Genomic DNA, 16220 nt, shown 5'->3' on the forward strand with positions numbered 1-16220 from the left:
GAACCCTTTCCTCTCATCAGGTACTTCTTGAAATCCCTAGTGATCATAGCCACTTCATCATCTTCCAAATCTGCACCTTCAGCAATTCTGAGAGCTAAGCTTCTCTCCTTTTTGGGGGTATCCATCTTCATGGTTTGTCTCCTCATTTCATAGGCAGTTAAATTTCCAATTAGTTCATCTAGTCTGAGAGTAGCAATGTTCTTGGATTCCTGAATTGCAGTATTTTGCTTTCCCATGTGACTGGCAGAACTCTTGTCAGAATCTTCTCAACCTTGTCTTCCTCCAGGATAATCCTTCCAAGAGATTCAAGTTCATTTGTCAAAGTGGTGAATCTAGTATACATCTCCTGGATAGTTTCTCCTTCCTTCATAGTAAAATTCTCATATTGAGAATACAGAAGTGTTCCTCTTGATCTTTTCACTTGAGGTGTTCCTTCATGAGCCACTTGCAGAGTGTCCCATATTTCCTTAGCAATTGTGCAACTTTGGATCCTACTGTATTCGTCTGGTCCTAGACCACATACAAGCCACTTCTTGGCCTTAGCATTTTTCTCCCACTTCCTCAGGTCCTCAGCAGTACAATCAGCCCTTATTTTTGGCACATCAATTCCTTCAGCATTCTTCTTAGTGGTTGCTAGGGGACCATCAGTGACTATGTCCCAAAGTTCATAATCTTCCCCTATAATGTGATCTCTCATTCAAGTTCTTCCACTAAGAATAGTACTGACCATTGAAAAGTGGAGGCCTGGCAGTGGATTGCCCTTCCCAGTTCCCAGGTGGTGCACTCATGTTGATCTTTTCCTAAGGGGTTAACCTCTTCAAGGATAACCTATTCTGATACCAATTGATGTTCTAAACGTCAATACCACACAAGAGGGGGGGGTGATTTGTGTGGTACCTAATTTTCGCACTAGAAAACCTGGTTCTTCTAGATATACTTACTATAACTGTTTGCGGAATTAAGAGTGCATAAAATAAAGAACACAGAGATTTTTACGTGGAAAACACCTGGCTCAAAAGGTGAAAAAACCACGACCTACTACTCAGTAGGATTTTCCCAAACTTCCACTAAAATCACTTAGCCAAAAACAGCATTTACAAACTCTTGTAAACCTAAGGATTAAACTCTAATCCCAGTGTAGCACACAACCTCAACTGTTGCGACACCTTCAAGTTAACTCTAACTTGAATACTCAATATACCTATTACAATTGCTTCTAGATAAAGCTGAAAGGTACAATATGAAACACCTACTACAATTGAACTAGAAATAAAGAAAAATACAATGGAATTGGTTCTTCACTCTTGGTTCATGTAGCTTCAGATTTGCACGCTTGAATCACACATAAATTGCTTGCAAAATTCGCCTAGCTCTTTTGCTCTCAATTTAGTTTAACTTCTGCGTATGTGCAATCACCTGTAAAAGAGAACAATCTTTATTATTTATAGAGTTAGTAATCAGAGTTTGATTAAAACTCGAATTGCTGATCCTTCATCAAATTCGAGTCCTAGTACACTTCAAACTCCAATCCTTTATCCTTGATCCGGATGTAGTTCTCTTTACATGAGGAGACTTCAACTCCTTATCCTATGCAACCTTTTCGATCAACTCAGAAGATATTGTTGCTGATCCTTGAGACTTAACTTCTTCACACGTATGTCACATGTGTAAGCATATCAACACTGTGTCTCACATGATGGACCTGGTTCATGACTGAATTCATTTTGTCAATCTTCAAAACTTCATCTGAACTTGGGCCAACACAAGCCTAACCACTGCTCTATAAAACTTACCTTTTACCAACAGTGGCACTTTCTTGTCACACAAGACTCCTGACGCTAACCTCCACTTCATCCACCCCACCCCTAAACGATGTGTGACATCCTCGTCGATCTCCCCAATCCCCTGAATAACCGACCCAAGGTACTTGAAACTACCCCTCTTGGGAATGACTTGAGAGTCAAGCCTCACGTCCACTCCCACTTCCGTCGGCTCGACGCTGAACTTGCACTCTAGGTATTCCGTCTTAGTCCTACTCAACTTGAAACCCCTAGACTCAAGGGCCTGTCTCCAAACCTCCAGCCTCTCATTGACGCCACCTCGTGTCTCATCAATCAGAACTATGTCATCAGCAAATAGCATACACCATGGCACCTCCCCTTGAATATGATGAGTCAGTGCATCCATCACCAGGGCAAATAGGAATGGGTTGAGCGCAAACCCTTGGTGCAACCCCCATAACAACCGGAAAATGCTCTGAGTCGCCTCTTATTGTCCTAACCCGAGTCTTAGCTCCATCATACATGTATTTAATCACCCTAATGTAGGCGGCCGGAACCCCTTTAGCCTCCAAGCAGCTCCATAGAACCTCCCCAGGAACCCTGTCGTACGCTTTCTCTAGATCAATAAACACCATGTGGAGATCCTTCTTCCTATCCTTGTACTGTTCCACCATCCTCCTAATAAGGTGGATAGCTTCTGTGGTAGAACGCCCCGGCATGAACCCGAACTGGTTGTCTGAAATAGACACCGTCCTTCGCACTCTCATTTCTACCACTCTCTCCCAAACTTTCATGGTATGACTCAGTAATTTGATACCCCTATAATTGTTACAACTCTAGATATCGCCTTTGTTCTTGTACAACAGAACCATTGTACTCCACCTCCACTCCCCCGGCATCTTATTCGTCTCGAATATAACAGTAAATAACCCAGTCAGCCATTCCAAGCCTGCTCTACTCACACACCTCCAAAGTTCAACCAGAATTTCGTCAGGCCCGATAGCTCTGCCGCTACTCATCTTACGCATTGCTTCCATCACCTCCTCGACCTCAATGGGCCTACAATAACTAAAGTCATGGAGACTGCCGGCATTCCTCAATTCACCTAGAGCAATATCCTGATCCTCTTCTTCATTTAGAAGTTTCTGAAAGTAGGTCTGCCAACTCCTCTTAATCTGGTCATCCCCCGTCAAAACTTTGTCGTCCTCATCTTTGATGCACCTCACTTGGTCCAGATCCCGAGCCCTCCTCTCTCTCGCCTTAGCCAGCCGGAATAACTTCTTCTCCCGCCTTTGTCCCCTAGTTCCTCATACAGACGAGCAAAAGTGAAAATTTAAATTTTGAAATATTTTAGTAAAAATCTTGGCTCCGCTATTATTTTGCATATGTAGGAAGATGTAGTCAATGAGATTAGTTGCCCACTCCTCATTCAGTTGCAACAAGCACTAAAAAGCACAAGGGACCCCTTGTTCCTGTGCAATGAAAAAACCAGTGTAGTTTAACACATTATAATTCAGGTAACCAATCAATGTTTTGTGTAAAAAGTAACGTAGATATTTTTAACTAATTCTTTTACACTGTAGAGTCAAGATAACAACGAAGCAACTACCAGTCGTCCACTTACACTAACAAGTCATAGTCCCATTAAAACTTCTATAATTTCGAAAGTCAGGTCAAGATCTCATGATTGACTAAGATACGTCAGAAATTATTAATATCTAAATATTGGAATTTAATTACCTTTTGTAATTGAACAAAATTGGCAGTTATGGTATGCGTTGGGTAAGCTAAAGGCAGAAAGAGTAGCGTGGAACGTAGCTAAGGAGAGTGGATTCAAGTTGGCTACTATTTGTCCTGGTCTAGTAACTGGTCCTGATTTCCTCAGCAGGAATCCAACCTCTACCATTGCTTATCTTAAAGGTGATCTCCAATTTTCTTATTACCTAAATAAATATAGTAATTAATATTCCATCTGTTTCAATTTAGATGACACATTTCACTTATCGAAAGTTAAACTATGTGAAGTTTGACCAACATTTTAAAATATATTTCGTTATCATATTGACATAAGAAAAATTGTAACTTATAGCACTTTTAATGTAGTTTTGTATATCTTAATTTTAATTTTAAAATAATTAGTTCACTAGCTTCAAAATTTAGTAAAATTATATTGACTCTCAATATGTGAAATATCCTATCTAAATTGAAACATAGGGTGTACATATTTTTGGATTCTGAGCTAATACTTGTGTATATGATATTCAGGAGCCCAAGAAATGTTCAGAAATGGACTCTTGGCGACAGTGGATGTTAATAGATTAGCATCATCACACGTATTGGTATTTGAAGAGATGAAAAACACGGCTTCTGGCAGATATATTAGCTTTGATCGAGTGATTAGAAGTGAAGAGGAATTTGAAAAATTAGCAAGAGAAACCGGCATCGAATTTAGCACGATGAGTACAAACACCATACTTGGTGCCTCCAATACTAATAGGATTGGTATTAAATTGTCAAACGCAAAGCTTTGCCGCTTAATGTCTGCAACAAATAGATGTAATAGTGAGCGCTAGCTCCCGTCAATAAATTTAATACTCTATGCCTCTATCAAAATTTTGGGCGCGCAGCAAGTAATGTATGATCCTAATTAGATTGGTGAGAGTAACGAGAATATTTCTAACTGGTTCTTGGCCAAATGAAACTATGACCCCGTTTGGACAGAAGAAATTTTTCCTCTTCTTTCCAAAAAAAAAAAAATTCACTTTTTTTCGAATCAGCATTGTTTATAAAATTTTGAATTTTCACTTGAAGGTACATTTTGGAAATTTTCGAAAATTTGAAAAACTTCAAAAAACTATTTTTCAAAATTTTGACTCAAATCACTCACAAAACTTCAAAAACAACCCAAAATCTTATTCATGTCCAAACACAACTCTAAATTTCAAATAGTATTTTCACTTGAAAAAAATTTCCCCTATTTTGGAATTTTACAATTCTTATGTCCAAACGCCCACTAAAAGTTCGAACCTTATGCTTTGAGGAAACTATGCAAACTACCTATTCAATTCAAAATAATTACCCGTTTTTGCCCATTCTCATAAGAGTTACATAAAATGTGCATCGTACCAAAATAAATTATCCGATCAAACTCCTCTCCCACAGCATGGAAAAACAAAATGCACAAACCCTAGCAGTCTCTTCCCTCTCATGGCTTCTCCATCCCTAGACACACTTCACATGCCTCTATTTTCTATTAAACTGAGTCGTATAGTACACTACCTTCCAACGAATTTCTCCAAATATGTCGTTCATGCACCGAATTCGTCAAGATTTTCTTCTTCGTTAAATTGATAAAAACTTGCCTTTCTTTTTGGTAGGTTCTTAAAAAAAATATTATGTGTATTTATCTTTCGAAAGTTTGGGAGAGGGTGGTGGAAGGAGGATAAGGAGGGAGGTGTCTACATCGGAAAACCAGTTCGGGTTCATGCCGGGTTGTTCTACTACGGAAGCTATCCACCTTATCAGGAGGTTGGTGGAACAATACAGGGATAAGAAGAGGGATTTGCATATGGTGTTTATTGACCTGGAGAAGGCGTATGACAAGGTCCCCAGGGACGTCCTTTGGAGATGTCTGGAGGTGAAAGGTGTGCCGGTAGCTTACATTAGGGCGATTAAGGATATGTATGATGGAGCTATGACTCGGGTTAGGACTGTGGGAGGTGACACAGAGCCTTTTCCGGTGGTTATGGGGTTACACCAAGGATCTGCGCTCAGCCCGTTCTTATTTGCCCTGGTGATGGATGCACTGACACAACATATCCAAGGAGAGGTGCCATGGTGTATATTGTTCGCTGATGATATAGTTTTGATTGATGAGACGCGAGGTGGAGTTAATGGGAGACTGGAGGTATGGAGGCAGGCCCTGGAATCTAAAGGTTTCAAGTTGAGTAGGACTAAGACGGAATATGTGGAATGTAAAGTTCAGCAAAGTGACTGGGGAAGCGGATGTGGAAGTTAGGCTTGACTCACAGGTCATCCTCAAGAGAGAAAGTTTTAAGTACTTAGGGTCAATAATCCGGGGAGATGGGGAGATAGACGGGGATGTTACGCACCGTATTGGGGTGGGGTGGATGAAATGGAGGTTAGCGTCTGGAGTCTTGTGTGACAAGAATGTGCCACCGAAACTCAAAGGTAAGTTTTATAGAGCGGTGGTTAGACCGGCCATGTTGTATGGGGCTGAGTGTTGGCCAGTCAAGAAGTCACATATCCAGAAGATGAAAGTTGCAGAAATGAGGATGTTGAGGTGGATGTGTGGGCACACTAGGCTGGATAACATTAGGAATGAAGATATTCGGGAGATGGTGGGCGTGGCTCCGGTGGACAACAAGATGCGGGAAGCGCGGCTTAGATGGTTTGGACACGTGCAGAGGAGAAGCCTAGATGCCCCGGTTAGGAGGTGTGAGCGGTTGGCTTTGGCAGGTACGAGAAGAGGTAGAGGGCGGCCTAAGAAGTATTGGGTCGAGGTGATCAGACAGGACATGGCGCGGCTCCAGATTTCCGAGGACATGGCTCTAGATAGGAAGGAGTGGAGGTCGAGCATCAGGGTCTTAGGTTAAGGGGTAGTCGAGCATTAGGGTTGTAGGTTAAGGGTTGTAGGTTTAAGGGGTAGTCGGCAGTCGATTTATGTTGTGTTTCAGACTTTTGTATAATATTTGTGGTACTGCTTTTCCATTTATTTGATGTCTCTCACGTTGCTGATATTATTTTTTCGGGTTTTGTTGTCACAGATCTATTGTCTCAGAGCCGAGGGTCTCCCGGAAACAGCCTCTCTACCCCCTCCGGGGTAGGGGTAAGGTCTGCGTACACTTTACCTTCCCCAGACCCACTGAGTGGGAATTTACTGGATTGTTGTTGTTGTTGTTGATGTGTATTTATCTTTCAACTTTTTCTCCCCAAGGTGGATAAAATGAAAGATTTTCTTTTGTTAAGTATGAGAGTCAAATATGCAAGAGGTATGAAGAGCTTAATTAAGGACTACAAGGCTATTAGGTATATGTCTATCCTAATCGCGAATCCATTCCCCGATGTCCAGGTTCAAGAACTTGCTCTACTCAATCCTATGTATAATCTAGAATTCCCACTTTCGAGTTCAACTCTAGATTCGTAGATATTATTCAATTGGTGATCAAGCAATCAAATAATTAAGTACAGGATTAAATAAATAAAACTAAGAAATCAAAATCAATATCCGAATAACAATAGTCATGAAAGAACCACAACCCTAGAACGTGAAGTATAGCTCCACATAGACATGGTAGCAAAACAACAAATCATACAAAGAAACATAAAAATTACTAAGTTTGATGGAAGAAAAGATAGAACTTGATGAATTCCGGCCTCTACGGCGGCTCTATGCTTGTGTTTTCCTCTCAAAAACGTCCTCCTCCCTCAAAATAGGTTTTAGGATGGCTTTTATATCAATTGGAAGCGTCTTGGGGTGAAAATAACCGAGTCTAAGTCGGAATAGGATACTCTAGCGACCCGAGCGTCCAGGGCAGCGTGGGGCGCTAGCCCTGACGCTCAAAATACTGTGGCCCTCAAAATTGACTTTTTGCCTTTTTTCTCCGATTTCGCTCCAATTCGCGCCCTTTCATCCCAAATTGTATCTGAATGATTCCTACACATAGGAACACCATAATATAGCACAAATCATCATATTAAACATCTCAAATCATCGAAACAAGAGCAAAATGCGAGGCGATATATATCAAAATATACATACTTTATGCCGATTATCAACACCCCACACTTAGACTCTTGCTCGTCCTCGAGCAATGGAACTAAATCAATCCCCCAAAACATACTTATCACTATGAAAGAGCACTTCACAATTAATTCAATCAAACACCCTACCTTTGGACTATGATCTATATCGGCAATTAAGTATGAACACGCAAATTTCACATTTTTCCCGTTTTCAAATTAGCCCAAGTATATACAATACTATTCAACCAACTCAAGCAACCTCTCCACAACCACCTTACCTCAAGAGATGACTCGTTACACTAAGTATCCTCAACTTACACACTCACCCAACAAAAGAAAGTGTACAACATCACCAATCCATCATAAGACCAAGTGCCCTCGCCACAAACCAAAGAGTGATTATCAAAGTCCACATTTAAATATGTCATTGAACATAATTCAAGGACATCACACAACTGAACAAAATTCACTCATGTGAATCCCGTGGTCGTACCATAAGCTTGCCCGTAGTTTATATCTCTACTAATCTAAGCTAGCCAAATCTAGGATCAATTACGACTTTAAGGTTGTAATGTAGGCTAAGGGACGGGTAACATATATTTAGGAATAGTGACTAACCCTCCTAAGCACTTTAATACACCACACTCGAAAATCAAGCTCGATTTCTTCTCAACCCATTCACCTGTCATACACCATATATAACATGGCCCTTTTTTCAATTAAGCACCTCCATGGATTCACTAGCATGAATGAAAAAAATATTAAGAGGTGTGTATCTTTTCACATTATTTGAACTTTTATTTGCTTTTTCTTGCACATTTTTTTTCTATACACACTCCATGCATTGAAGTTCTTAAGCTAGTGACTTTTATTCACAATCTTAGTGCACCTTAAGGGTCCTTCCACGATTTCACTCGAAAGTAACTCCCAAATCCCTCCCCTTACTACTTTTAGCGACTAAGTGCCTTAGGAGGTAAAGGTTCAACTTCTCAAATCAAGAACAAAGTAGAAGTTTGGCTTGTAATGTGGGTGCCAAGGAAACGGTCTATAGGCTCAAAGGGCTAGCAATGGGAAAATTTTATTTATAAGTGACAAGCACCTTCATGGTCAAGCAAGAAACGCCTACATCATCTCCTCGACTAGCATAACTTAATGATTTCGCGTTGATTAACACACGGGGCAAGTTCTAGACTACACAGGACAACACAGAATATCAACAATCCTTACACACACATGGCACTTGACTCACTCAAGACGGTTCTGTGCAACTCTTAAGTCAAGCAAGCTAGCAAGTTGAGAATTTTAAAGCAATAATGCACTAGGTAGCATACAAGTCAATCAACTGAGAAGAAAGCATCGAAGAGAAGAAAGCATCGAAGAGTAGGCTACTTACTTTACTTGGGCATTACAATTTAAATCATATATGCAGAAAGATAGAGCGCATGCCATAACTTAAATTGCCAACAGCAACCATGTCAATCGGTATCTCAAAGCACCTCACTTTCCCTTTTCCTTCTCCTAAGAAAGAAAAAAAAATAATAAAAAAAAACTAAACTAGAATACCCGGTTCGAGCTACACCCTTGGAAAAGAACCAGTGTCGAAAGAAAAACCAAGGGATACTACCTAACTACCTAAAAACTAAAAAAATAAAAAGAAAATCTTTTTGGTATTTTTAATTGGACTTTAATCCCTCAAGAAAATTGTCCAACAGATCCATCGTCGGGAAAAGTCCAAGCTTTTTCTGATTTTTTTTTAATTTTCATTTTTTTTCGAATATATTTTTTTTCTTTACATAATATCTACTACACTAAAAAAGAATACTACAACTAACCTAGGATAGCACAAAAAAAATTATCCAAACAATCTCCTCACCCCACACTTAAAATTGTGCAATGTCCTCAATGCACACTGTAAATAACAAGAGGGTAAAAGAGACTCCCTGGTAGGCAAAAGGCCGAAGCATTAGCAGCTCATGGGATACTCAGACTTCTCCCAGGTATGATCCTTTGTGCGGGCACCCCAAACTTAGTTCCAACCACATGGCTCACTTTTGCACACTTCCTAAGGCTTTGCTCCCTATGCTCAAAACCCTACAAAATAAAACAATACTTCAAAAATAATACAATAAGAAAAAAAGCAAAAATAAAAGAAAGCAGTAAAGCTGGGTCGCCTCCCAACAAGCGCCTAATTTAACGCCGCGGCACGACGTGAATCACTTCTTCCTCCACCTCGAACTTATGAATTGTACTCCTAACATGGCATCCAGTCTGCGGCTATGGTCCAGTGGTGGGGCTACAATGATAACCATGCCAAGTAATAATTTTTTCACTCTGCACTTCTTGGCCTTTAGATGAGGAATGTAATTTTTGCTTTTTGGCGCAACAAATTCAAGAATATAGGCACTCTTATCCTCACTCTTTGACCCCCTCATTGGCTCAGATGGCTCGATTACTATCTTACTATCTAAACACAATGTGGAAAAATGATTGGAATGATGTCTAATGCGCCCTAACTCATGAATTTTACTACTATTTGCATCCCCATTTTTACATACACTTAAGTCTCCCAAAGTAATGTTATCTACGCCCTCATATGACTCTAGATCACTCTTCTCAACATTGGCATCCTCAAGAAAAATATGGTCTAATGATTGGTATTCTCGTTTTAGCTCCTCAATTTGGTCTAGAAGATTTTTCTCGGCTTCACACAACTCATCATTAAATTGTTGGGCGTTACACACATCAACCTTTGCACTCAAATCTGCATCTAAGTTATGTACAGCCAAGCCAAAATTATCAATTTATGTGCAAGTTCATCTCTCTCCTTAAACCAATCATTTACCAACGTTGTTATAAGACAACGTCGTTCCTCATATTCCCTTAATCGTGAATATTCTTCCCAATACCAACCCTTACTCCCTTATTCAAATTCACACCTCCGAGAGTTTAGGTCATGACAAGCCCAAAAAGACGGGCCATAAAAGTCTTTCATCAACCAAGCGTCTTCATGAATAACCTTACCTCCGGATATTTCATTCCGAGATGTCATGTTGAGAGAACTATGAACACACTATGAGAAAAATCAAATAGTCATAAAAATAAAATATTTACAAAAAGAGAAGGGAAAAAAAACTTGTAAAGATACAAGTAAAAGTCTAATCTAGAAAAATAGTTAATTTCTAAGTCCCCGGCAACGGCGCCAAAAACATGTTCCGGCCAAACGCACACGCAAGTATACGTTGTCGTCAAGTAATAAAGTGACTAAAAGTCGGATATCGAACCCACGAGGACTTGTGATTAACTATTAACTAAATTAGACTATCTTAATTATCTAAACAAGAATTCAACCTAGAAATATTTGATTCTAAACTAATTAAATTAAGAAATATAAATAATGAACTTTGAACAGAGAAAGAGCAGATTTTTATGATATCAATGTAATGAAAACAATCTAGGGTTATGAGCTATCTAACATTCCTATTGTATTCTTCAATTGAATTGACTAACTAATTTATCTAGTTTATTGGTTAACAGGGTTAATATTGCTCATAAGAATTTGTCGAGTTCTTACTCGCCTATTCAAGCTAACCTAGCTCATATATGTCTATGGAATTAGAACTAACAAGAACGCATTTATAATTCTTGTAAATTAACCAAGCAAGGCAATTAGGTATATGGCTATCCTAATCGCGAATCCATTCCCCGATGTCCAGGTTCAAGAACTTGCTCTACTCAATCCTATGTACAATCTAGAATTCCCACTTTCGAGTTCAACTCTAGATTCGTAGATAGTATTCAATTGGTGATCAAGCAATCAAATAATTAAGTGCAAGATTAAATAAATAAACCAAAATAAACTAAGAAATCAAAATCAATATCCGAATAACAATAGAACGTGAAGTTTTAATATTAAAGGGAACTAGTCGCGCGATGCGCTTTCAATATTAAAAAATTTAATTTTATTAAATTGTAACCAAGCTTGTTTGTCAATACGATATACGTAATAAAATTACTATTTTCTCTATTTGTTCTTTAGTTTTACTATTATATTATTCCACTAATTAATATTATTACATTGTCATGTCGCTTTTATTAGCTTGTTTAAATTTAATATTTATTTCTAGAGAAAATTACCCTTTATAACCCCTCAAAATTTTAATAGCCCATGTTTTTTTATACTTACACGAAATGGCCCTTCGGCCCAACCATATTACGTCTAATAGCTCGAAATGTCTATTTTGTATATTTTTTTGTATGGTGACAGTCTATTTTGTATATATTTGTATAGTGATAGTCTATTGTATATAAATTGTATAGTGACAATCTATTTAGTATATTTTTGTATAGTGATAATTTACTTTGTATATATTTCATATAATGACAGTCTATTTAATATATTTTTTGTATAATGATAGTCTATTTTTGTATATATTTTATATAGTGACAGTCTATTGTACGTAAATTGTATTGTGATAGTCTATTTTGTACAGTTCTCTTACACTTTCATGTTTGCCCATTAGGGACCCATTAAATCTGGTGAACACAAACTCCAGACAAACATGGCAAAATTCTCAACCCATGCGGCCCATAATCCAAAAAGGAATTTAAGTTCTATAAATTAATATAATTACATATAAATTTTAACTGTTGTTAGTTTAAATATTGGTGGTTCAAAATGGAGGAGGCGCTTGCGACAGCAGCGTTCGACAACAGCTTTTTCAATTGAGGAAAATGCATATAATCACTGAGCGAGAAGGAAGTTAGGTTTTTGAAGAGGTGGTGGTTGAGTTGGGTGAGGATGAACGGATGGTGTAATTTGAATTCTGAGAGCGGCGAAGGAACAACGGAGAGAGCGGAGAAGGATGTCATAGAGAGGGGGAAGAGTGGCGGTGGCCTTGGGTTAGCATTTTAATTAGTTTTGGCTATAAAATGCATGCTCCAATTTTGTGGCTAGCGGTCGATATTAGTTTCTAGCAGTTGGCGATAAACGAAGTTTGTTCTTATTTGTACAATACTTATTCTAATACAATATAGATAAAAATTAAAAAGTGTTTCGGTGTAATTTTAACTTTATTGTTCATATTTCTCTTATCATATTTCAAAAAAAATCTCATATCAAATTCAAAACATTCTTATCACTATATTTTCTAAATTGGACAGCATTTTAAAAAAAATATGTTATACTTTCAAACTTAAACCAACTGCACTCAATTCAAATATTAATCATAGAAAAATATTTCTTAATTATTTGAACATATTATATCTAAATGTTGTACTAATATTACATATAAATATTCTTTTGCTCGGTTTATCAAAATTAATATGACTTTATTATTTTTATTATTAAAATATCATTATTTATTATTTAATTTCTTTTCGTACAATATAAATAATTTTGAATATTTTATTTAAAATCTTATTTTGTTGCTTGAATTTTTTATGTTTAAAGTCAATATATCTTTAATATCTTAAATAATTTTTAATTAAATTTTAACATACACTAAATTATAAATAATCATAGGTTATCTATATTACGTATTTCTATATTTTATTTTTTTCTAGAACAATCTTTTACCTCTATATTTCTAGTTAATATAGAAGAATTATAGATATAAATATGAATATAGATACATAAATTAGATTTGTCTAAGATCTATTTAGATTATGTATAAGATTTATTCAACTATTTCTATTAATTATATTTCTATTTGCAATTTATAATTATTAATATTATTCTAAAATTGGCAAGTCACTTCATTATATCTTGTCGCTACCAATTTTAGGACAACATTAATAATTAAAAATTATATATAAAAACATAATCAATAAAAATAGTTGAATAAATCTTATATATAATCTAAATAAATCTAAGACAAATCTAATCTATATAAAATTATCAAGTGGCTATATTATAACTTGCTATTAGGCTTAACCACAATATATACTACCTACTTTTCGTATAATATAGAAATGTATTATAATATAGATATATAGAAGATTTTTGCCTGAATAAGATACCTAATGTTGGCACGATTTTTCCTTTAGACATCTAAACTTAAGGTGTTCCTATTGACCATTTATATTACCCTAAACTTGTTCCAACATTCTTTTTTGAGAATTCACCACTTATAAAGTGTGTGCAATGCACTCGTTGCTGACGGAGAATGACAATTAGCCAAAATAACTATGGACGTCGATGCAAGTGTAAAAAATTCACTTTATAAAAGTTATTTTAGTGTGTCTATATTAACGAAAAATAACTTTATATGTCACTATAATTTAGCATGTTCAGCACTATGAGCCATGGGCTAAGCCATAAGGGTGGTTTTCGTCTGAAAAATTACATCATGTATATAGGTAGAATATTATGTATAAATATATAACACATAATGAACATACTTTTTCGGAAATTTTTTTCATTTTTTTCAAATTTGAAAACCCTTAGAAAGAAATTACAAGTTTCGCCACTGCTATCAGCAATGGCACAGGCAATCTTATTTTTCTTTTTCAAAGAGGCGAAGCTCAGATATGTTGGAAAAACAATATATTCCCGGACCTCATTAAAGGTCTCATAGAGCTGGGTTAGATTTTGTCATCACTGCATTCGCACCCTTTACCAATTTCGCTAAAAATAATTATTCCTAAAGTAATAAACCGTATAATTCAGTAGCTACAAATGTAGAAAGTAATAAGTGGGGAAAAAATGTACTAAGGCGTTACTAGACCAGCTTCAAAGATTTGTTAAAATCTCAGCAAATCTGAAGAGCCTAAGCAAGTTTAATTTACGAGCAGATTAACACCTCCCTTTTCATTTCCTCTTATTGGAAGAAAAGGGGGCTGCCTGAATTTCCACTCGGTACCAAAATTTATACACAAAACCCAGAAAAAAACAAATAAAAACATACAGAAATTAAATGGATAAAAAAGGATGAATTTAAATAGGGCTCAGAGAGTTGCTTAATGTGCTCAAAGAAGAGCAAAGCTCTTCTCATACAAGAGGTGTCAGAAATAATAAAAGCAATCATCATCGCCCCATTTTTCCACAAAAAATAAAAATCAAATATAAAAAGAAACAACTCAACTGTTGAAGTGTTTAAGAATGGAAGACCCAGAAGTTTACATAATGAAAATGGAGGAAAATAGAGTGAATACTTATAAGGGAACCACTACGGCTGAGCTGCAAATTAGGGTTTACAATTTCTTGCTCTCATCCACGAGGATGTACTTAATATATTGCTGATGGGCCTTAAATGGATATGCCCAGCCCACTCACCTAAACCTCACCCAGCGAAAGGTGAAGCTCCAAAGTGATCCAACTAAGGCCCAGTGGGCAACGACTTGATTCAATTGGATCAGAAATTTTTAAGAGAAGTGTATATTTTGGGGCTTTTGCATCTGCAGGGGGAAGTGCACGGTTAGCCACTAATAATATATATATTTACTTTTAAGCCACTATTTAAAATGTCTTTAGTCTTTAGCCACTGCTTTAATAAACTTTAACTGCCCGAACAAAAATACTCTTCTGCTCATGTCCTTAACTTTTGAACTTAACTTCAGGACTTCAAGACTACATGTCCTTAACTTTTGAACTTGTAATTCTAAGTTCAGGACTTCAGGACTACATGTCCTTAACTTATTTACTTATGTTCCGAAAAGCCATCATCTGGGTATTGATTATTTTATATGTAATATTTTTACTAAGCAATGGATTGTGCTTCCTCCTGCTCCTTTAGAAACGTCACATTTTAAAGAAAATGAAGGTGTTGGTTTCTTGATCGATCCTAATTATTTTGACTATCTTGTGTTGCGATTTATTCCTTCGGGTGATTTCAAGTTTAGTATCCAGATGTTTTCATCTGAGCAACGAAAGGGGATAACTTTTGAGGTAATTAATGAAATGAATGCTGTAGGCATATAAATTTTATTAAAATCAAATCCATGAAATAATTTGGATTATATTTTAAATTCAAGATATATTGGTCCAAATAAATATTATGGGCTAATATAATGGAATTATATAAATAAGTCCAGTATATATGGGTTAAATAAATAAGTCTTAATCCATTGGGCTAGCCCATTTAATTGGGCTAAAGTGATGATCCCACTTCATTAAGCCCAAGATGATATCTTCCTAGAGGCCCAGTTTAGTGCCACGTGTCAAATGACGTGGCGTACCAAGTCAAGCGGAAGAGCCAATAGGACCCTGCCACGTGTCAAAATGACAAGGCATGCCCAGTCACACTGAAAGGCCAATGAAACCGCGCCACGTGTGCAAGTGACATGTTCTGGCCAATCAAATGCGGACATGTCACACTTCAATTTGATTGGTCGGAAAGAGTTTGTTCTTATCACAACTCCTCCCTTCCACAACTATAAATAGGGGTCTTCATAACTCAGAAAAGACACCAGAAGTTATAACAAGAAGCAAGAGAGAGCTCGTGGATCAAACACCGCAAATTTCTCCACAAGTTTCAAGCTTCAAGCAATCAAGTTCAAGTTCAAGCAATCAAGTTCAAGTTCAAGAACGAAGAACATATCAAGTATTCAAGCTCAAGAACGAAGAACAATTCAAGTATTCAAGATCAAGAACGAAGTCAAATCAAATACAAGGCGTTCAAGATCAAGGCTACTTGTTCGTGATAAAATTCGTGGCAACAATCAAAGTGTTCGCGA

The 16220-nt window shown here is 37.0% G+C and overlaps 1 protein-coding gene across 1 annotated transcript; it reads left to right on the forward strand.

Annotated features, from left to right (window-relative positions):
- Positions 1-3547: 3547 nt before the first annotated feature.
- LOC109220772 (cinnamoyl-CoA reductase-like SNL6) lies at positions 3548-4463 on the forward strand (the record flags this gene model as incomplete). Its single annotated transcript, XM_019385241.1, is given in 2 exon segments — positions 3548-3701; positions 4047-4463. Coding segments are annotated over 2 exon segments (462 nt in total), but the record flags the coding sequence as incomplete, so codon positions are not given.
- Positions 4464-16220: the final 11757 nt, after the last annotated feature.

This window comes from Nicotiana attenuata, unplaced genomic scaffold (genome assembly GCF_001879085.1).
Source record: "Nicotiana attenuata strain UT unplaced genomic scaffold, NIATTr2, whole genome shotgun sequence".
Classification (NCBI taxonomy): Eukaryota; Viridiplantae; Streptophyta; class Magnoliopsida; order Solanales; family Solanaceae; genus Nicotiana; species Nicotiana attenuata.